We start from the raw sequence: 21,682 nt of genomic DNA, 5'->3' as shown, positions 1-21,682 counted from the left end.
AGCTGAAGGCAGCGGCTTAACCCACTGAGCCACCCAGGCGCCCTAAGTTTCAGTATTGATTTTTCTATCAACCTTATTAAATTTTCTTACTGTTTCATTTTTTTTTTTTAAAGATTTTATTTGTTGATTTGACAGACAGAGATCACAAGCAGACAGAGAGGCAGGCAGAGAGAGAGAGAGGGAAGCAGGATCCCTGCTGAGCAGAGAGCCCGATGCGGGACTCGATCCCAGGACCCTGAGATCATGACCTGAGCCGAAGGCAGCGGCTTAACCCACTGAGCCACCCAGGCGCCCCATTACTGTTTCATTTTTAAAGTGATTCCTAATTTGTTGAAAACTGAATTTCCAGTTTGCCAGATTCAGCAGAGCCCTCAAGACAAAGCAGCTTTGGGCACCTTGCTCTTTCCACCCCACCATGCTGCTTCTCAAGTCTCTCCTCACTGTAAAATGGAGAATATGTGCTTAACTCACGGAAATTAGAATATGAAAGCTCTGTAGAAAATGGGATGTATTCTTTGTACAGACCTGTGGTGGTGATGGGTAGTAACAAGTAGTGGCACTTTCGGTAGTAGTAGTGGTTTGGGTATTGGCCTAGATGTTACAGGTGATGAAGCGGCCTTCCAGCACTTTTAATTACATTGTATATTTGTAGCTCAGAGAGGCAGTTTACCAAACTCAGCTACGCACCAGCATGTTTGGAAGAATAATCCTCGCTACCTGGTGAGTGGCTCTTTTGGGGAAAGAGAGGATGTGATACCAGACCCGCTGCAAAAGGAGAAGCTACTATGTGAGTAATGATCAGTGTGTATGAGCCCCAGAAACCTCACTGCCTTGAGCCACTTCTTGGGGTATTCGGGAGAACATGGCCTAACACGGGTAAAGCCAGAGGAATAGCCTTGGCCAGTTTCTGACATCACTCAAAAATGTTATACCTAGATCCACTTTGGATTACAGGTTTATTTCATTTTATTTTATTTTTTAAAGATGTTATTTATTTGTTAGAGTGAGAGAGAGAGAGCACAGGCAGGCAGAGTGGCAGGCAGAGGCAGAGGAAGAAACAGGCTCCCCACTGAGCAAGGAGCCCCATGCGGGACTAGATCCCAGGATCTAGGAACATGACCTGAGCCAAAGGCAGCCACTTAACCGACTGAGCCACTGGGGCATTCCTGGATTATAGGTTTAAATTAAAATACTATACATGACAGATTACTGATTTTTACACAATTGTGGCAGGTATATTTGTTAAGGCACTTTGTGTAAGAGTGGTGGAAACCAATTTCAGCTAGCTTAAAAATAATTTAAAAATATATATATATATAATATATTTATATATGTATGTATTTAAAGACCAAGGGGGGCCTGGGTGGCTCAGTGGGTTAAGCCTCTGCCTTCGGCTCAGGTCATGATCCTAGCATCCTGGGATCGAGCCGGCCATCGGGCTCTCTGCTCAGCAGGGAGCCTGCTTCCTCCTCTCTCTCTCTCTGCCTGCCTCACTGCCTGCTTGTGATCTCTGTCTGCCAAATAAATAAATAAAATCTTTAAAAAACAAAACAAAACAAAAAACCTTTGAATGACACAAAACCCAAAAGCCATAAAGTACCGTTAATAAAGCAAAATAACAAACTTTAAAAAATGGTTGTGACAGATATGTCAAAGGATTATTTTCTTTAATATAGTAGCTCTAATAAGTCAATATATAAAAGGTGGCCAAATACAAAGGTGGGCAAAAGACATGAGCAAGCTTTTTGTAAAAACAAACACAGCCGGGGTACCTGGGTGGCTCATTTGGTTGCGTGTCTGACTCTTGGTTCCTGCTCAGGTCATGATTTCATGGGTCATGGGATTGAGCCCTGCGACAGCCTCTGTGCTTTTTGGGGCTCTGCTTGGGATTCGTTCCCTCTGCCCCTTCTGCATGCAAGCGTGCATGAGTGAGAGCTCTCTCTTTCTAAAATGAATAAATAAATATTTTTAAAAACACACACAATTGAGGTGCCAGGGTGGCTCAGACATTAAGCGTCTGCCTTCGGCTCAGGTCATGATCCTAGGGTCCTGGGATGGAGCCCCACGTCAGGCTTCCTGCTCAGCAGGGAGTTCCTCCCTCTCCCTCTCTGCCTGCTGCTCTTCGTACTTGTGCTTTCTTGGTATGTCTTTGTTAAGTAAATAAAACTCTTTAAAGAAAAGAATGTTAAACCCCCCCCCACACACACACACACACGCGCAGTCAATAAGCTTATGAAAAGATGCTCGATTTCACCTCTAATTAAAGATACAAATCGAAATGTCAAGGTGCCATTTTTTTAATTAATGGGATTTGGGCAAAAATAATTTTCCAATTACACCTATACATAGAGGTCAGGGTATGGGGGAGCACTCTCCTACACTGCTTAGGGCTGTGGATGGGTCGACTACTTAGGAAGACAATTTGGCAATATTTGGGAAATTTCCTTATTAGAATTTTCTGCATAACCCTTGATGCAGTAATTCCATTTTCAGATGTTTGCCCACAGCCCAGTGCCCTGAAGGCTCTTCCATTCTGCGTCCCACAGCTCCTGGCAGGGAGTAGAAAGGCAGGGCTTGAGCAAAGGAAACTCATCTGGGTGGGATGGCTTATGAGCCGGCTGATTGCCTCTCTTCCGTTTCCTCCTGCCACATTTACTGACACTCAAGGTAATAATAAGAAATATTTGCAAGCCTCAATATCATAAACGCCATGAAATTCAAAATCCGCTGGTAGAGGTAACAAAATGTGAATGAGTTTTAGTGTGTAGTAGCTGATTGGGCTTCTTTTATTCATGTTTTGCTCATTGGCATGAAGATTTTTTTTTTAAGATTTTATTTATTTATTTGATAGAGACACAGTGAGAGAGAGCAGAAGCCCAATGTGGGGCTCGATCCCAGGACCCTGGGGCCATGACCTGAGCTGAAGGCAGATGCTTAACTACTGAGCCTCCCAGGCACCCCAGAAGATTTTTTTTTTAAATCATATTTGAGGGGCGCCTGGGTGGCTCAGTGGGTTAAGCCGCTGCCTTCGGCTCAGGTCATGATCTCAGATCGAGTCCCGCATCGGGCTCTCTGCTCGGCAGAGAGCCTGCTTCCCTCTCTCTCTCTGGCTGCCTCTCTGTCTACTTGTGATTTCTCTCTGTCAAATTAATAAATAAAATCTTTAAAAAAAATCATATTTGAAGCAAAGCATTTTTTTAAAAAGATTTTATCTATTTATTTATTTGAGAGAGAGCACGAGCTAGGCGAGGAGGGTCGGTGGGACAGGGAGAAGCAGACTCTTGGCTGAGCAGTGAGCCAGACACAGGGCTTGATCCCAGGACCGTGGGATCGTGACTCCAACCGAAGGCAGATGCTCAGCCAACTGAGACATCCAGGTGCCATGCAAAGTGTTTTTTTAAAAGATTTTATTTATTTTAGAGAGAGAATGTGAGCAGGGAGAAGGGCAGAGGGAGACAGAAAATCTTAAGCAGACTGCATGCCCAGGAGAGGGCTTGAGGTGGGGCTCAATCCCAGGACCCTGAGATCATGATCTGATCCGAAGTCAGGAGTCCAATGCTCAACTGACTGAGCCACCCAGGTGCCCCAGAAAAGCTTTTTTTTTTTTTTTTTTTTTTTTTTTAAGATTTATTTATTTAATTTAGAGATGAGAGGAGAGAGAGAGAGAAAACAGGAGCACGAGGGGTAGTCGGGGAAAGGAATCTCATGCAGACTCCCTGCTGGTCATAGAGCCTGATCCCACAGCCCTGAGATCCACCTGAGCCAAAATCAAGAGTCTGAGACACCCCAGCACCCCACCAGTTTGCCTTCTTGCCAGCAGGTTCTGAGAGTACCTGTTTACTTACACCTGTGTCGGGATGACTGTGAAAACACACAAATGATTTTCCTGTCTGTTAGGTAGTAAACTAGTATCTCCTTGTCATACTGGTTTCCAGTTCTTTATGAGGGAATTGGAGCGAGTTTACCATCTTTTCAAATGTTTGTTGTTCCCTCCCCCCATTAAACTAGGGAAAAGATTAAGAGAGAGAAAAAATAGAGCCCTGAAATTTAAAAAAAATTTTTTTTAAAGAAAAGACAGGTATCTGGGTGGCTCAGTTGGTTAAGCCTCCAACTCTTGGTTTCAGCTCAGGTCTTAATCTCAGGGTCATGAGATCAAGCCCTGCCTTGGGCTCTGCCCGCAGCATGGTGTCTTATTGTCCCTCTCCCTCTGCTCCTGCCCACCACCACAGGCTCTCTAAAATCAATCAATCAATTAATCAATCAATCTTTTTTTTTTTTTTTTTAAGAAGGAATAAGGGCACCTGGGTGGCTCATTCGGTTAAACATCTGCGTTTGGCTCGGGTCATGATCCCAGGGTCCCAGGATCGAAACTTATATCAGCCTCCTTGCTTAGCAGGGAGTCTGCTTCTCCCTTTCCCAAGCACCCCCCGCCCCATCATGCCCTTGTGTGTGCATGCTCTCTCTCTCTCTCAAATAAATAAACAACATCTTTTTTTTTTTTTTTTAAGATTTTATTTATTTATTTGACAGACAGAGATCACAAGTAGGCAGAGAGGCAGGCAGAGAGAGGAGGAAGCAGGCTCCCTGCTGAGCAGAGAGCCCGATGCGGGGCTCGATCCCAGGACCCTGGGATCATGACCTGAGCCGAAGTCAGAGGCTTTAACCCACTGAGCCACCCAGGCGCCCCCATAAACAAAATCTTAAAAAAAAAAAAAAAAAAGAAAGAAAATGATAAATGGGGCCCTAACTCAGGGTTGGGGAGGGGCAGTGAAAGGGTTAGGGAAAGAGAGCTGACAAAAAGTCACAGATCCTTAGGACAAACCGTGCCTCTTCCTTCCTTTTCCTAGGGCCCACTTGTCTACCTTCCACCGTGCACAGACAGATAGAGGCTGTGAGCAGAGGTATTCCTTGTCCTTCCAAACCTGAAAACTCAAACTGCTTTCTGGGAGTTGTCTTCACTCACTGCTCTCCCCGCCAGATCTGGCACTCCCACACCCCGGGACCTTCTTCCTCTCCTCCCTCTCGCCCTTCCTTTCTTTTCCTTCTTCCTCTCATTTGCCTTCTTGTTCCCTGCCCTGAAAGCCTCTTTTCCTCCCTTTCTTCTCAGTCTGTCTCCCAAGAGCTCATCTTTCTCTCCTGCCCTGCTCACCGCCCTCCCCTCCCGTTGGCCCCTCTTCATTAGTCTCCCTGTCCTCCCAACCACTGGTTTTTGATCTTGAAAGTTAATTTGTAGATTGTTTCACTGTAGCTAATAAGCCTCAGGTATTTTTCTCTAAAATGCTAAGGGGTGAAATAAAAGTTTCCTCTTTTGCCTCTCTCTAAGCAAAAATAATATGATATTATTTGATTTAAAAGACAAAAATTGGGGCTCCTGGATGGCTCAGTGGGTTAAGCCTCTGCCTTTGGCTCAGGTTATGATCTCAGAGTCCTGGGATCAAGCCCCTCCTTGGGCTCTCTACTCAGCAGGGAGCCTGCTTCCCCTCTCTTCCTGCCTCTCTGCCTACTTGTGATCTCTATTTATAATAAATAAAATCTTAAAAAAAAAATTTTTTTTTCGGGGCACCTGGGGGTCTAAGTCGTTGGGCATCTGCCATTAGCTCAGGTCATGATTCCAGGGTTAGCTGGGATCAAGCCCCATGTGGAGCTCCCTGCTCATCGGGGAGCCTGCTTCTCCCTCTCCTTCTGTCCCTCTCCCTGATTGTGCTCTCTCTCTCTCTCTGTCAAATAAATAAATAAAATCTATTTTTTTTAAAGATTTTATTTATTCATTTGACAGACAGAGATCACAAGTAGGCCGAGAGGCAGGCAGAGAGAGAGGAAAGGAAGCAGGCTCCTCACTGAGCTGAGAGCCCAATATGGGGCTCGATCCCAGGACCCTGGGATCATGACCTGAGCTGAAGGCAGAGGCTTTAACCCACTGAGCCACCCAGGCTCCCCTAAATAAAATCTTAAGGAAAAAAAAATGCAAAAAATTTTCTTTGAGCTTTACATTTAAATATTTAATAGACTACACAGAATGTTAATGTAACTTTTTATAATTTTGATGCTGTAATCCTAGACTGAATCTTCTCTTTAAAAGAGACACGTGTCTAGGATTGTGCCCCTGTGCTCATACTCTAATACAGTGCTTCAAGTTAGTCATCACGGTTGAGCAGCCAAGTCCTCAGAGAGGAAAAGAAAGCCACTCACTCATTCCCTTTCCCCTTGCAGATTCCCTCATGCTTGGTTCACCACTTAAGAGCAGACAGCTTCTCCATGATGAGTTTGGAGAAGTAAAGCCATGTCTTCGAGAACCACGAGATCTCTTTGCCTTCTTCTCCAGCAGCGGGCCACTGCAGGCTCCAAGGTGGCCAATAGAATGTGAGGTCATCAAGGAAAGCCTTTGTCATATCGGTAATGTGACTTATGTGTCGTGGTACTGCTGTTCTGACAGACATTGTTTTTTTTAAAACAAAGATTTTATTTATTTACTTGACAGAGAGAGAGAACACAAGCAGGGGAGAGGTAGGCAAAGGGAGAGGGAGAAGCAGGCTCCCCGCTGAGCAGAGAGCCTGCTGTGGGCCTCCATCCCAGAACCCCACGATCATGACCCAAGCTGAAGGCAGACGCTTATCCGACTGTGCCACCCAGTCAGTGGTACAGTCCTGAAATGATTAAGTCCTGAGAAACTGATACATACTGATCAAAGTAAAAAGTTACACTACTGTGTAAACTCAGATGCTTCTGAGGTTATTGGAATGGGAAGATATCTTTCTAGAGGCCAAAATACATCAATACTTAAATCTGTTTTCTAGTATTCCTGTCTCAGTATTAATATGGCTGGTTGAGTTTTATGAGTTGTATTTTTACCAGCCTTGGTATAATTGATGAATACTATTTGTACTAGAACATAGTGGTTATTGTTTTTAATTGTATTTCGAGTTTGTTGGGAGTTTTTTTTAATGGAATGGTGGAGACTATTTTTGTGAGATTGCTGGTTATATCTCTGAGCTATTGGTGGTGCAGGTACAATCTTAAGCATTCATTATATGAGGCACTTCTAAGGGTTCCATTGAAAAGTGGAGACTTTTCTAATGGCTAGAACACTTGTGCCTATCAAGCACTGTGTCTCTGTTTTAGACTGCTATATAAACAACTGGATGTTTCTTACTTTCACACTTCCCTCTTACGCTTATTCATTCAGTATATATTTATTAAGCCTCTGCTGTATGGTAAATGCAGCACTCGTGTTACAGAATGATGATGAACAAGATGGAGACACCCAGAGTTCACGTACTGGTAGGGATGCTGAAGATATACCCAGGGCATTGCCTAGAGTTTGGTCCCTCTAGGAACACTTAACCTGAGCCTGGAAGATTAGGGAGGGTTTCTGAGGAGTTGACATGTAAGTTGAGATCTGGTAAGTTATAAGTGATCCAACTGAGAGAAAATATTCCAGTTAGAGGACATGGAAGAAGAGCCTGGCATGTCTGGGCAACCAGGGAGCACTGAGCATGAAAGACAAGAGCTAACGCTCAAAATATAGGGATGTGCTCAACATCTTAACTGGGCACAGAACTGCTCTTTAGGTGTTTGAAAATCTGGGGGAGGGATGGCATTTTGAGTTGGTACGATAACTGAGAAGTCCTAAGAGCATTTGTCCCTACCCTGGACAATTTTTGAATTAAAGTCCAAGTTGATCTGGACGAACAGTGGGATTTTGCTATTCCTATATAAAATAGGCAAAGAAAATTCCTGTGAGGATTTTAGACTCAGTTCCAAGAGAGGGGGAAAAGTGGGAAACTGGAATTTAATAATCACATTATTGCAGAGGTAATCCACAAATGCACGAGATTTTTTTTTTTTTAAGTAAGCTCTGTTTTCAACATGGGACTTGAACTCACCACCCCAAGATCAAGAGTTGCATTATGTACTGATGGAGCCAGCCAGACACCCTAGCACTAGATCTTTTAGAAAGATCATTTAAAAATACACTTATAAAAAAAATAAAATATAAAAATACACTTATTTTTTTAATTTCAAGGAAATTTAATAACAAGCACCCTAAGGTTTCAACCAAATTGACAGCCTCATCACTCCCTATCACCTTATAGATAAGAATTTAGCATTGTTTTATTACTGAGCTATGCCTTTATTATTTGTTCTTTTTTTTTTTTTTCCAATCAGAAGATAACATTAGAAGCAGTTAAAAAAAAAATTTAAGGACAGATTTTGGAGTAATTCCAGTGAGATTCTGGGCCCAGATCTACCTACTAACTGAATGACCTTGAGCTAGTTTTTTTTTTTTAAATTCAAGTTTGTTTAAACTCAAAAAACAGGGGTGCCTAAGTGGTAGCTGAGCATCTAACTCTTGATTTTAGCTCAAGTTATTATCTCAGGGTCATGGGGTTGATGCCCACATCAGGCTTTCTGAGAATCTGAGATTCTCTCTCTTCCTCTGCTCCTCCCCCTGAAATAATAAATAAATAAATCTTGAACTGAAGAAACAAAAACAGCGGGAATCTGAGATTCTCTCTCTTCCTCTGCTCCTCCCCCTGAAATAATAAATAAATAAATCTTGAACTGAAGAAGCAAAAACAATTCACCCATTTCTCCTATCCACCTCTGGCAACCACCAATGAGCTTTTTGTTTGTTTGTTTTGTTTTGTTGTTTATTTTTTGAATCCAGTGTGTAAGAGAAATCATACAATATTTGCCTTTCTCTGTCTTATTTCACTTACCATAATGTCCTCAAGGTCTGTCCTTACTGTTAGAAATGACAAGATTTCATTCTTTTTTATAGATGAATAATATTCCATTGTATATTTATACCACAATTTCCTTATCCATTCATTCATTGATGAACACTTATGTTATTTCCATATCTTTGCTATTGTAAAGGATGCTGCAGTGGGGGTACACTTACCTTTTTGAGTTAATATTTCTATTTTCTTCAGATCAATACCCACAAATAGAATTGCTGGGTCATATGGTAGTTCAATTTTTGATTTTTTGAGGAACCTCCATACTATTTTCCCATAGTGGCAGCACTAACCTAATTTCCACCAATACAAGGGTTCCCTTTTCTCCATATCCTTGCTAACACTTGTTATTGGTAAGTGTAAATAACACTTGTTATTTTGTGTGTATGTGTAATTTTTTTATAGATTTTTTTTTTCCATTTAGTTTTTTATTTAATCTCAGGGTCTGAGTTCAATCCCCATGGTGAAAAAAAAATCAGGGGTGCCTGGATGGTTCCATTGCTTAAGTGTCTGCCTTTGGCTCAGGTCACAATCCCAGAGTCCTAGGATGAGCCCCGAGTCAGGCTCCCCTCTCAGCAGGGAGCCTGCTTCTCTGCCTGCCACTCCCCCCACTTGTGTTCTCTTCTCTGACAAATAAATAAATAAAATCCTTTTTTTAAAAAATGAAAAAAAAATCAGGGAGCTTGAAGTCTCCGGCTTTGTTCTTCTCTCAAGATTTTTTTGGCTATTCAGAGTCTTTATGGTTCCATAGAAATTTTAGGACTATTCTATTTCTATGAAAATGCCACTGGACATTTAAAAAATATTAATTCTTCCAATCCATGAATATCTTTTCGCTTATTTGTGTTTTCTTTAATTGCTTTCATTAACGTCTTACAGTTTTCAATATACAACTTTTTCACCTCCTTAGTTAAATTTATTCCTGGAAATTTTATTCTTTTGATAAAATTGTAATGAGATTGTTTCTTTATCTTATGTTAACTATCTTTCTGATAGTTCATTACTAGTGTATAAACATGCAACATATGTTTGTGTATTGATTTTATATCTTGCAACTTTACTGAATTTATTTATTTTAATGATTTTTTGATCAAGTTTAACGGGGCGCCTGGGTGGCTTAGTGGGTTAAGCCTCTGCCTTTGGCTCAGGTCATGATCTCAGAGTCCTGGGATCAAGCCCCGCATCAGGCTCTCTGCTCAGCGGGGAGCCTGCTTCCTCCTCTCTCTCTCTGCCTGCCTCTCTGCCTACTTGTGATCTCTCTCTCTGTCAAATAAATAAATAAAATCTTTATAAAAAATAAATAAATAAATAAAAATAAATAAATAAAAAGAAGCTCAGCACACCTGGCTGGCTCCATCAGTGGAGCAAACAACTCTTGATCTCTTGAACTTGGGATTGTGAGTTCAAGGCCCACGATGGGTGTAGGGATTACTTAAAAATACAATCTTAAAAAAATAAAAAATAAAAATAAATAAAAAGTAGCTCAGGGCCAAATTTTAGAGAGTTGTTATAGGTCAACTATATCGACATTTCTGGCTTATTTTTAAGTCTTCCATTTAAAGTTTATACTTCTGTTGTATATGCTTTTTGTTAAAAATCACCTCATAGTCCATATGGAAAGAAGCAAAACATAAATTTACAAACAAATTGGAAACTTAGTGTGGGATTTGGTTTGATTCAACCAAACTAGTCGCTTGAATAATAATTATTATAATTGTATATTACTTTTGGATAAAGATCCTTTTATATTATTTCTTATTTTGTGCTTTTTAATGTTTTCTTTCAGAGTGGGTTCCACCTCAACCAGAATATTTCTATCAACCTACAGGAAATGAAAAATTACCAGAAATTGTAGGAGAAGAAAAAGGCACAGTTGTCTATCAATTAGATTCAGGTATTGTTATTTACACTGAACAGTCAGTGATTAATCATGACAGAATTATAATAAACATGTTTTCTGTAATAACAGTGATTTTTTAAAAACCTTTAGTTTAGTGATAAATAAACAGTCTTTCCAGACCAACCTAAATAGGAACCCTGATATTCATAGCCAGTCAGCTTTAAAATTTCGGTTGTTTTTTTAAAATGATGGTATTATGTCTTAAGAGTTCTAAGCCCAGGGAACCTGGGTGGCTCAGTTGTTAAGCATCTGCCTTTGGCTCAGGTCATGATCCCAGAGTACTGGGATCCAGCCCTGAATCAGGCTCCCTGCTCAGCTGGAAGCCTGCTTCTCCCTCTCTCACTCCCTCTGCCTGCGTTCCCTCTCTCACTGTGTGTTTCTCTGTCAAATAAATAAATAAAATCTTCAAAAAAAAAAAAAAAAAAAGAGGGGCACATGGGTGGCTCAGTGGGTTAAACCTCTGCCTTCCGCTCAGGTCATGATCTCAGGATCTTGGGATCGAGCCCTGCTTCGGGCTCTCTGCTCAGCAGGGAGCCTGCTTCCCCCTCTCTCTCTGCCTGCCTCTGTGCCTACTTGTGATCTCTCTCTCTCTGTGTCAAATAAATAAATAAATAAAATCTTAAAAAAAAAAAAAAAAAGTTCCAAGCCCATTTTAGAGCTTCTTCTGTTTCATTCCCCTTCCTAAAATTCAGATATTGGATATTCGGGGAACTTGCTCTTCTTTTCTCCATCTTTGTGTGTACTTTACTTTGTAGTATGTGCATATGACTGTCATTTCCTATGTGGTTAATTAATTTCCATTAATTTGTAGGCTTCTTACAAGTAGAATCCACATCTTTTTAAAAAATTTGTAGAACAGCAATAGCAAAATATACATTCTTTTCAAAGACACCTGGTACAATTCCCCAGGATACATTATATGCTAGGTGGTAAAGCAAGTCTTAATATACTTTAAAAAATTGAAATCATACAAAATATATTCTTTGACCCCAATAAAATTGAATTAGAAATCAACAACATTGGGCGCCTTGGTGGCTCAGTCGGTTGAGCGTCCTACTCTTGGTCTCAGCTCGGGTCTTGATCTCAGGATCATGGGTTTGAGCCCCATGTTGTGTTCCATGCTGGGCTTGGAACCTACTTAAAATTAAAAATTTTTAAAAATCAACAACAGGGGGCGCCTGGGTGGCTCAGTAGGTTAAAGCCTCTGTCTTCGCTCGGGTCATGATCTCAGGGTGCTGGGATTGAGCCCTGCATCAGGCTCTCTGCTTGGCAGGGAGCCTGCTTCCTCCTCTCTCTCTGCCTGCCTCTCTGCCTCCTTGTGATCTCTGTCAAGTAAATAAAAATAAATAATAAAATATTTTTTAAAAATCAACAATAGAATGAAATCTGGGAAATGGACAGATATTTGGAAATTGAACAGCACGTTTCTAAGTAACCCATGGGATAAAGAAATCATAAGGGGAATTTAAAAATGTTTTAAACTGAGTGAAAATAAAATGACATATCAAAATTTTAAAGGATGCAGCTAAGCACTACAAGGTAAACGTATAGCTTTAAATGCCTATATTTGAAAGGAAGAAAGATCTCAAATCAATTACCTAAGCTTTCATATTAATAAATTAGAAAAATAAGCACAAACTAAGTCCAAAGCAACCAGAGGAAAGAATATAAAAAAGATAAGGATGGGAATCAGGGAAAATGGAAAACAGAAAAATAATCTGGAAAATCAAACCAAAAGTTGGTTCTTTGGAAACATCCACAAAATTGACAAAACTTTAGCTAGACCAACCATAAAAAAGGAAGAGGAGATACAAATTACCAAGATCAGGATTGAGAGGGGACAGAAACATCAAATCTATAAAAATCAAAATAATTACAAGGTACAACTTAATGCCAACAAATTAAACAACATAGAAGAAGGGGAAAAGCTGTTAGAAAAATACAAATTACCACACCTGACTCAGGGAGAAACTTTTTTTTTAAAGATTTTATTTATTTACTTGACAAAGATCACAAGTAAGCAGAGAGGCAGGCAGGGTGGGAAGCAGGCTCCCTGCCAAGCAGAGAGCCTGAATCAGGGCTCGATCCCAGGACCCTGAGATCACAGCCTGAACTTAAAGCAGAGGCTTAAACCACTGAGCCACCCAGGCAACCCCTCCAGAAGAAACTTTAAAAGTCTGAATAGACTAAAACAAAGAAGTTGTGAATTAGTAATTAAAAATCTTCCTGCAGGGGCGCCTGGGTGGTTTGGTTGGTTGGGTGGATGCCTTTGGCTCAGGTCATGATCCTGGGGTCCTGGGATCAAGCCCCACATCGGCGCTCCCTGCTCAGTGGAGAGCCTGCTTCTCCCTCTCCCTCTGCTTGCTGCTCTGCCTACTCATACTCTCTATCTCTGTGTCCTAAAAAACAAAACGAAACAAAAAAAAAACCTTGAAAAAAAAAAGTCTTCCTGCAAAAGGGTGCCTGGGTGGCTCAGCTAGCTAGTGTCTGGCTCTTTGGATTCTGCTCAGGACATGGTCTCGTGGGTCATGTGATCAAGCCCTGTCTCAGGCTCCACACTCAGTGGGGACTTTGCTTGAGATCCTCTCCCTCTGCCCCTCCCCTCACTTGTTCATGAGTTTTCTCTTTCTCTAAAATAAATAAATTAATTTAAAAAAATTTTTTTAAATCTTCCTGCAAAGAAATTCCTTGGCCAGTTGGGGACAGGGCTTGTTTGAATTATATCAAACATTTAAAGATGAAATAGTACTGATCTGTAGTAGTAATAATACTACTCTGAAAATAGTAGCTGGAGGAAATATTTCCAACTGTTTATGAAGCTAGTATTTAGTTAGACATCCCAGGAAAACTATATTCCTTACAATATAAATACAAAAAATCCTCAACCAAATACTAGCAAACAGGGGCACCTTGGTGGCTCAGATGGTGAGGCGTCTGCCTTTGGCTCAGGTCATGGTCTGCAGGTCCTGGGATCGAGACTCTTGTTGGGCTCCCTTCTCAGTGGGGCGTCTGCTTCTCCCTCTCCCTCAGCCTCTCCCCCTGCTCGTGCTTGCTTTTTTTCTCTCTGTGTCTCTCTGTCTCAGATGAATAAATAAAATCTTAAAGAAACACAAATACTAGCAAACGAAATCCAACAGCTTATTAAAAGGGTTATATAACATGACCAAAGGGGATTTGTACCAGGAATGCAAGGGTGGTTCAAGCTAAGAAAATCAATGCGATACACCACGTTAATAGAACGAAGGGAAGAAACACACAGTCATGTCAACTAATGCAGAAAAAGCGTAAGAACATTCAGAAAACTAGGAATAGAAGAGAATTCTTCTGCTTGAAAAGGGTATTTATGGAAATGATGGATCAATTTCACACTCACTAAAATAGCTATAATAAAAATAAAGACTAACAAGTGATGGGTAGGATATGGAGCTGGTGGTAATAACATTTAAGACAGAAAGGAGATAAGGTGCCAGGTTGGTTCAATCATTAGAGCATGCTGAAAGATAGGACTTTTGATCTCGGGGTCATGAGTTCAAGCTCCCTATGGGGATATGGTATAAAAATTTGCTTAAAAAAAAAAAAAAAGGAGATACAATGTTCAAGAATAATGAACCTGGAAATGTAATAGGAACCTTCCCAAGGAAGAGGAAGCAGCTTTGAATTAATAAGGTCAAGATGCCAAGTTAGTAATAGGGAGGGGACATGGCAAGATAAAGAAGCTGCCAATAAGGTCATCCTTTGGGGTACCTGGGTGGCTCAGTCAGTTAAACGTCTGCCTTCGGCTCAGGTCATGATCCCAGGGTCATGGGATTGAGTACTGGGATTGAGCAACAGGCTCCTTGCTCAGCAGGGAGCCTGCTTCTCCCTCTGCCTGTCCCTCCTCCTGCTTTGTGCTCTCTCTCTGACAAATAAATAAAATCTTAAAAAAAAATAAGGGCATCCTTTGTCATCACTAAAAATCATCTGATACTTATTGCACACAAAAGCACAAGAGCTACTTAGAACTTCTTTTTTTGAGATTTATTTATTTGAGAGACAGAGACCAAGAGCTCAAAGCATGAGCAAGAGGGACAGAGGGAGAGGGAGAGAAAATCTCAAGCAGACTCTGTGCTGTGCATGGAGCTCAACATGGGGCTTGATCTTGTGATGCTGAGATCATGACCTGAGCTGAAACAAGAGTCAGACACCTAACTGACTGTGCCACCCAGGCACCCCTAATCAGAACTTCTTAAGGGTTCTCTGAGGTTGGGAAATGCTGTGTTCAAAAAAATAGAAAGCAAAAGTATTCTCACAATTTGAAAATCAACCTCTGCTACGTAAGTAATGATCAGAAAGGAAATCAATTTTATTGGAGGAAGAATATGTACCAAGTTGAGTTAGAAATAAAGTGTATCAAGTCAATGAAATCAGGGGAGGCTTTATCTAACTCCACCTTCTGGTGTGTCTAAGGAGGTTTTGGAGAGACTTTAAACTAAATGTAATATCTTAAGTGGGTAGATTTAAGTTATAAATAGTGGATAATGTATTTCTCCTGCCACCTCAAGAAAGTCTTGGGTATTAAAAGTCTGTTTTAGGGCTCCTGGGTGGCTCAGTGGGTTAAGCTGCTGCCTTTAGCTCAGGTCATGATCTCAGGGTCCTGTGATCGAGTCCCGCATCGGGCTCTCTGCTCAGCAGGGAGCCTGCTTCCCTTCCTCTCTCTCTGCCTGCCTCTCTGCCTCTCTGCCTACTTGTGATCTCTGTCTGTAAAATAAATAAATAAAATCTTAAAAAATAAATAAATAAAAGTCTGTTTTACCTCTTGCTGACCTGCTTGTAGTCATTGTCAATAAACCAGAAGACCATGAATCCACATTGCTTCATTTGTTCTATTCAGAGACATTTCTGTACAGGAGGAAACCATAGGGCTGAAAGCTCATTCTCCTGAAAGGGCAGCTTTTGTGAGTTATTCTTATAGTCCTGCTTTTTTTTTTTTTAAAGATTTTATTTATTTATTTGACAGGCAGAGATCACAAGTAGACAAGGAGGCAGAGAGAGAGAGGAGGAAGCAGGCTTCCTGCTGAGAAGAGAGCCTAATGCGGGGCTCGATCCCAGGACCCTGGGATGACAACCTGAGCAGAGGGCAGAGGCTTTAACCCACTGAGCCACCCAGGCACCCCTCTTACTGTCCTGTTAATACACAGTTGTGGCAGTGGTCCTGGTCTTGTCTGTTGTATTCATCAGGAAGAGTTGAACCCACTGTTGGAGGATTGAAGAAACAGAAAACCAAGAAGATGGGACTCCAGGGAGAATTTGGGAGTTTGTCAGTTTACATGCTATAAAATATTAGAGAAAAGAAACAAGTTTGGTTTTTTGAGAAATATTACTGTGGTAATAGTAGATCATCTTTATTGTTGCCTGAGAAACTCAAAAGAATGTTAAAACTCCCATATTAATTGTATCTGGTTGCTGCTTTATACTCTGTGGTTCTAGGAAGAGACTGGACCATTTGGGTCCCCAGCTTTTAACCGGGTATGTGTGCTCTAAATTTTTTAAAAGATTTTATTTATTTATTTGAGAAAGAGGGAGAGAGCACGAGCAGGGGGAGGGACAGAGGGACAAGCAGACTAGCTTCTGAGTGTGAAGGCTAACATGGCACTCAATCCCAGGACCCCAAGATTGTGACCTGAGCCAAAGTCAGACGCTTAACCCACTGAGCCATCCAGGTGCCCCAGTTATGTGTACTCTTGGGGTCTCTTCTGCTCCTGCCTCCTCTGTGTTTGCTTTCCTCTATTATGCACTTCTTTGTATGTTTACTTTCTCCTTTGCTCTCATTTATTATCTAAATGTTTATTACCTGAGTCTCTACAGTGATAGAGTTGCCTGTCAACCAAAAGTCATCATAATATGAATATATTTGCTAATGAAATGATTAATAAAATAAGGCCCCATGCATATTACTATTTAATGCTTGCACCTGTCCTGCCCCATGGTCAGCATCTTTGTTATTATCAGTCACTACCTGATTGGTGGATAATATTAATATCTGACAATATAATGCAAGTACAGTAAAAATCATTTGCAAAATGAAATTATCCTTACAGGACATGTAAGATTTTATGAAATTGATGAATGTTGAAGAATTACTTGAATCACTTGCAAAGCCACTGACAAATGAGAATCTAGAAATTTCTTGTCAACAGGGAGAAAATCAACAAAAGATGACAAAATAGGTTCTTCCAGACGCAATGATAAGACTATTGTGGTACAAAGTCCTTGGGAAAACTATGAAGCCTTAAAATAGTTCTGCAAAAGTAACTGTAAAATTCAAAGACGTCATATGGCAGTCTCACTGAATTTTTTTGAAAAATTGCAGTCCAGGGCCACTGGGCTGGCTCATCAGTGGAGCATATGATTCTTGATCATGGGGTTGTAAGTTCAAGCCCCATGTTGGGTGTAGAGATTACTTAAAATAATATCTTTAAAAACAAATTACAAGGGCATTTGGGTGGCTCAGTCAGTTGAGCATCTGACCCTTGGTTTCCGCTCGGGTTGTGATCTCGGGATCATGGGATTGAGGCCCACCTGGGGTTCTGCACTCAGCAGGGAGTCTGCTTAAAGATTCTCTCTCTCTCTCTCTGCCCCTCCCAAAGCACATTCTGTCTTCCACCCTCCCAAATGAATAAATAAAATATTTTTTAAAGTTGCAACCCCCACCAAAAGGATAGAAAGAGATGATTATAATCTAAATTTTGTAAATAAAATAAATTTTATATTTTGTTTGTTTTAGCATCACTTTAAAGATAAAATTTCAATTGTAACCTTTTCTTTTCTCTAATTACTATGATATTTTTGTTCCCCTCTTAAGTTAATTTACATATGCCAATTCTCAAACGTCTAATTTTTTTTTTTTTTATATTTAAGTCCGGAAGGATATACCAAAAAATTATATGGAGTATACTTTATTTTCTCTTTTTTGTTTTTTCCTTTACCTTTTTAAATTATTTATTTATTTTTTAAAAATATTTTATTTGTTTATTTGACAGAGAGAGACAGCAAGAGAGGGAACACAACAAGGGGAGTGGGAGAGGGAGAAGCATCCTTTCCACTGAGCAAGGAGCCTAATGTGGGACTTGATCCCAAGACCCTGGGATCATGACCTGAGCTGAAAACAGACGCTTAACAACTGAGCCACCCAGGCACCCATCCTTTACCTTTTTTAAACTAATAAATAGGTACCTTTTTTTAGGTTTAAGAATGTATATGTTTTTAGACACTCTATGTGTAATATCATTTGTTTGAAAACATGCTTTTAGGGGCGCCTGGGTGGCTCAATGGGTTAAGCCGCTGCCTTCGGCTCAGGTCATGATCTCGGGGTCCTGGGATCAAGCCCTGCATCCGGCTCTCAAGCCTGCTTCCTCCTCTCTCTCTCTGCCTGCCTCTCTGCCTACTTGTGATCTCTCTCTGTCAAATGAATAAATAAAATCTTAAAAAAAAAAAAAAGGAAAAAGAAAACATGCTTTTAAATTAGGGCTAAAATGGGTACAAACAGTATCTGATGAGATGCCAAGGGCACAGGCCGTGCAGCCATACACCACTTTAAAGGTCTTCAAAGAAATCCAAAGTTTAAAATTTAAAATCTCAGCAAGCATGGAAATCTGAATATTCATTATTGTTAACATAGAATGGCATCGAACACACAGAAGAACTCAGTAAATATTGGCTGGATGAATGGGTTCTAAGTGGAACCTGCCCTGAATATGTCTGTCTCATCCACAGTGCCCACTGAAGGTTCCTATTTCACCAGTGCCAGAGTGGGAGGCAAGCGAGGGATTATCAGGGATCTTGCCGTCACATTGCAGGGACCCGAGGATAATACTCTCCTGTTTGAGTCAAGGTTTGAGAGCGGGAATCTGCAAAAAGCCGTCAGAGTGTGAGTAATGGGAATTTCTCAAGGGGGCAATAACTGGAGGGACTGAGCCATGTCTTCAGGAGTCATATAAGGAGTCCGTAGTGTTTTTGAAAAAGAGAGAGGTGGTAAGAAATGGTCATGAGGATGAAGAAGAATGGAATAATTGTGGCTCATTTTCCCCCAGAGCAAAAATTTACCTACATTGTTTGTTCTGCTTATGTAAGAAATTGGTGCTCATTTAAAATTTGTATTAATAGGGGCACCTGGATGGCTCAGTAGAGCATGTGACTCTTGATCTCAGGGTCATGAGTTCGAGCCCCACTTTGTGGGTAGTAATTACTTAACTGTAGTAATTAAGTAACTACGTGGGTAGCAATTACTTAAATAAATAAAACCCTTTAAAAATGTTTTGTGTTGGGGCAGCGGGGTGGCTCAGTGGGTTAAGCCGCTGCCTTCGGCTCAGGTCATGATCTCGGGGTCCTGGGATCGAGTTCTGCATTGTGCTCTCTGCTCAGCGGGTTGTCTGCTTCCCCCTCTCTCTCTGTCTGCCTCTCTGCCTCCTTGTGATCTCTGTCTGTCAAATAAATAAATAAAATCTTTTAAAAAAATAAAAAAAAAGTTTTGTGTTAATAAACATGCATAATATTAAAAAAATGAAGTCCTATAATCATACCTCCCCAGATACACCAGCTGTTAACAGTTGAGTATATATGCAATAATTTCCCCCCTCTTTCTGTTATGTATAATATACAGAAATGATTTTTTTTTAAGATTTTATTTATTGGGGCACCTGGGAGCTCAGTGCGTTAAAGCCTCTGCCTTTGGCTCAGGTCATGATCCCAGGGTCCTGGGATCGAGCCCCACATTGGGCTCTCTGCTCAGCCTGCTTCCCCCCCCCACCCCCTCTGCCTGCCTCTCTGCCTACTGTCTATCAAATAAGTAAATAAAATCAAATAAATAAATAAAATCTTAAAAAAATAAAAATTGAAAAATTTTTTAAAATAAGATTTTATTTATTCATTTGACAGAGAAAGAGAGAGAGAGAGAGAACAAGCAGGTAGAGTAGCAGAGGGAGAGGGAGAAGCAGACTCCCTGCTGAGTAGGGAGCCCAATGCAAGGCTCCATCCCAGGACACTGGGATCATGACCTGAGCCAAAGACAGACGCTTAAATGACTAAGCCACCAAGGCACCCCAGAAATTATTTATTTTTAAAAATAGCATGATGATATATGTACTGTTTTACAAGTTGCTTTTTGCCACTTAATAAATTTTATTTATTTTCCTATGATAGTACCACAGATTTATCTCCTTATTTTTAGTAGTTCATATTATTCATTTTCTTTTTTTTTTTTAAGATTTTTATTTATTTGACAGACAGAGATCACAAGTAGGCAGAGAGGCAGGCAGAGAGAGGGAGAGGGAAGCAGGCTCCCTGCAGAGCAGAGAGCCTGATGTGGGGCTCGATCCCAGGACCCTGAGATCATGACCTGAGCCGAAGGCAGCGGCTTTAACCCACTGAGCCACCCAGGCGCCCCCTTTTTTTCTTTTTTTAAAAGATTTTATTTAGGGATGCCTGGGTGGCTTAGTTGTTTTATTTATTTGTCAGAGAGAGAGAGACAGCGAGAGAGCACAAGCAGAGGGAGAGGCAGGCTCCCGCCAAGGAAGGAGCCCAACACAGGGCTCGATCCCAGGACCCCGAGATCATGACCTGAACCCATACAGATGCTTATCCAACTGAGCCACCCAAGCAACACCCCCAAGCAAACTTCCTTTACCTAAATTTCTGCCAGCCCTATAGTATGAGTAGGGGGACCATGTAAATTAGAAAATTAAGGCTTGATATAGCAGTCTTTCCTGTTGTAATAAGATCTGTTTTTGCCAGGGGGAAACAACACTTTTTTGGATTTGCTTTTTCAGGGGGGAGGGATGTGAGGTGACGGAGACAGTCTTCAATTTTCTCCATTACAGAGATACCTATGAGTATGAACTCACCTTGCGAACTGACCTCTACACAAACAAACACACTCAGTGGTTTTATTTTCGGGTTCAAAACACTAGAAAAGATGTGACCTACCGCTTCACCATTGTCAACTTGCTAAAACCCAAGAGCCTTTATACTATAGGGATGAAGCCACTCATGTACTCCCAGCTGGATGCCGACACCCACAACATTGGCTGGAGGAGAGAAGGAAAGGAAATCAGGTACTTCAAGAACAACACGGAAGATGGGCAGCAGCCCTTTTACTGTCTTACGTGGACCATCCAGTTTCCACATGACCAGGACACTTGCTTCTTTGCTCACTTCTACCCATATACGTACACTGACTTGCAGTGCTACCTGCTGTCTGTGGTGAATAACCCTGTCCAGTCTCAGTTCTGCAAACTCCGAACGTTATGCAGGAGCCTCGCAGGAAATACCGTCTACCTGCTCACCATCACCAACCCATCCCGGACCCCACAAGAGGCGGCTGCAAAGAAAGCTGTGGTCTTGAGTGCCCGAGTCCACCCTGGAGAAAGTAATGGCTCGTGGATCATGAAGGGCTTTTTGGACTTCATCCTTAGCAACTCCCCAGATGCCCAGCTCCTCAGAGATATCTTTATCTTCAAAGTGGTTCCTATGCTAAATCCAGACGGAGTGATTGTGGGGAATTACCGGTGTTCGCTGGCAGGAAGGGACTTAAACAGGCATTATAAAACCATTCTGAAGGAGTCCTTCCCTTGCATCTGGTACACCAGGAACATGATCAAAAGGTGAGCCCCTCGATCTGTTGATCTTCCTCTGAATGCTGTGAGCACCCTCTGATGGGTGCTGGGCTCTTCTTATGTAGGACTCGGGCGTGGCTTCGGAGACTGTCTTTACTGTTCTGTTTGCAGTCATATAGGTGTGCTCAGTTCCAAACCTTTAAGTCCTGTTTTATCTTTCTTTTCAAAGATTACATTTATTTATTTTTATCTTTTTTTTTTTTTTAAAGATTTTATTTATTTATTTGACAGAGAGAAATCACAAGTAGATGGAGAGGCAGGCAGAGAGAGAGAGGGAGGGAAGCAGGCTCCCTGCCGAGCAGAGAGCCCGATGCGGGACTCGATCCCAGGACCCTGAGATCATGACCTGAGCCGAAGGCAGCGGCTTAACCCACTGAGCCACCCAGGCGCCC

General features: G+C 41.4%; 1 protein-coding gene across 4 annotated transcripts in view; it reads left to right on the top strand.

The window, feature by feature from the left end:
- The window catches only part of LOC132008514 (cytosolic carboxypeptidase 2), a 23,494-nt gene extending 2,212 nt beyond the window's left edge, over positions 1-21,282 (top strand). The window contains exons 4-10 of one of the 4 annotated variants that reach the window (XM_059387152.1): positions 653-787; positions 2,494-2,667; positions 4,848-4,901; positions 6,211-6,393; positions 10,528-10,635; positions 18,394-18,547; positions 20,496-21,282. In XM_059387152.1, the coding sequence (XP_059243135.1) occupies positions 653-787; positions 2,494-2,667; positions 4,848-4,901; positions 6,211-6,393; positions 10,528-10,635; positions 18,394-18,547; positions 20,496-21,282 (1,595 nt within the window). The remainder of the gene's footprint in view (positions 1-652; positions 788-2,493; positions 2,668-4,847; positions 4,902-6,210; positions 6,394-10,527; positions 10,636-18,393; positions 18,548-20,495) is intronic. The other 3 variants (XM_059387153.1, XM_059387154.1, XM_059387155.1) reach the window with 3 other exon arrangements.
- The last annotated feature ends 400 nt before the right edge of the window (positions 21,283-21,682 follow it).

This window comes from Mustela nigripes, unplaced genomic scaffold, assembly GCF_022355385.1.
Source record: "Mustela nigripes isolate SB6536 unplaced genomic scaffold, MUSNIG.SB6536 HiC_scaffold_148, whole genome shotgun sequence".
In the NCBI taxonomy this organism is placed as follows: domain Eukaryota; kingdom Metazoa; phylum Chordata; class Mammalia; order Carnivora; family Mustelidae; genus Mustela; species Mustela nigripes.
This window is presented reverse-complemented; position numbering and strand designations above follow the sequence as displayed.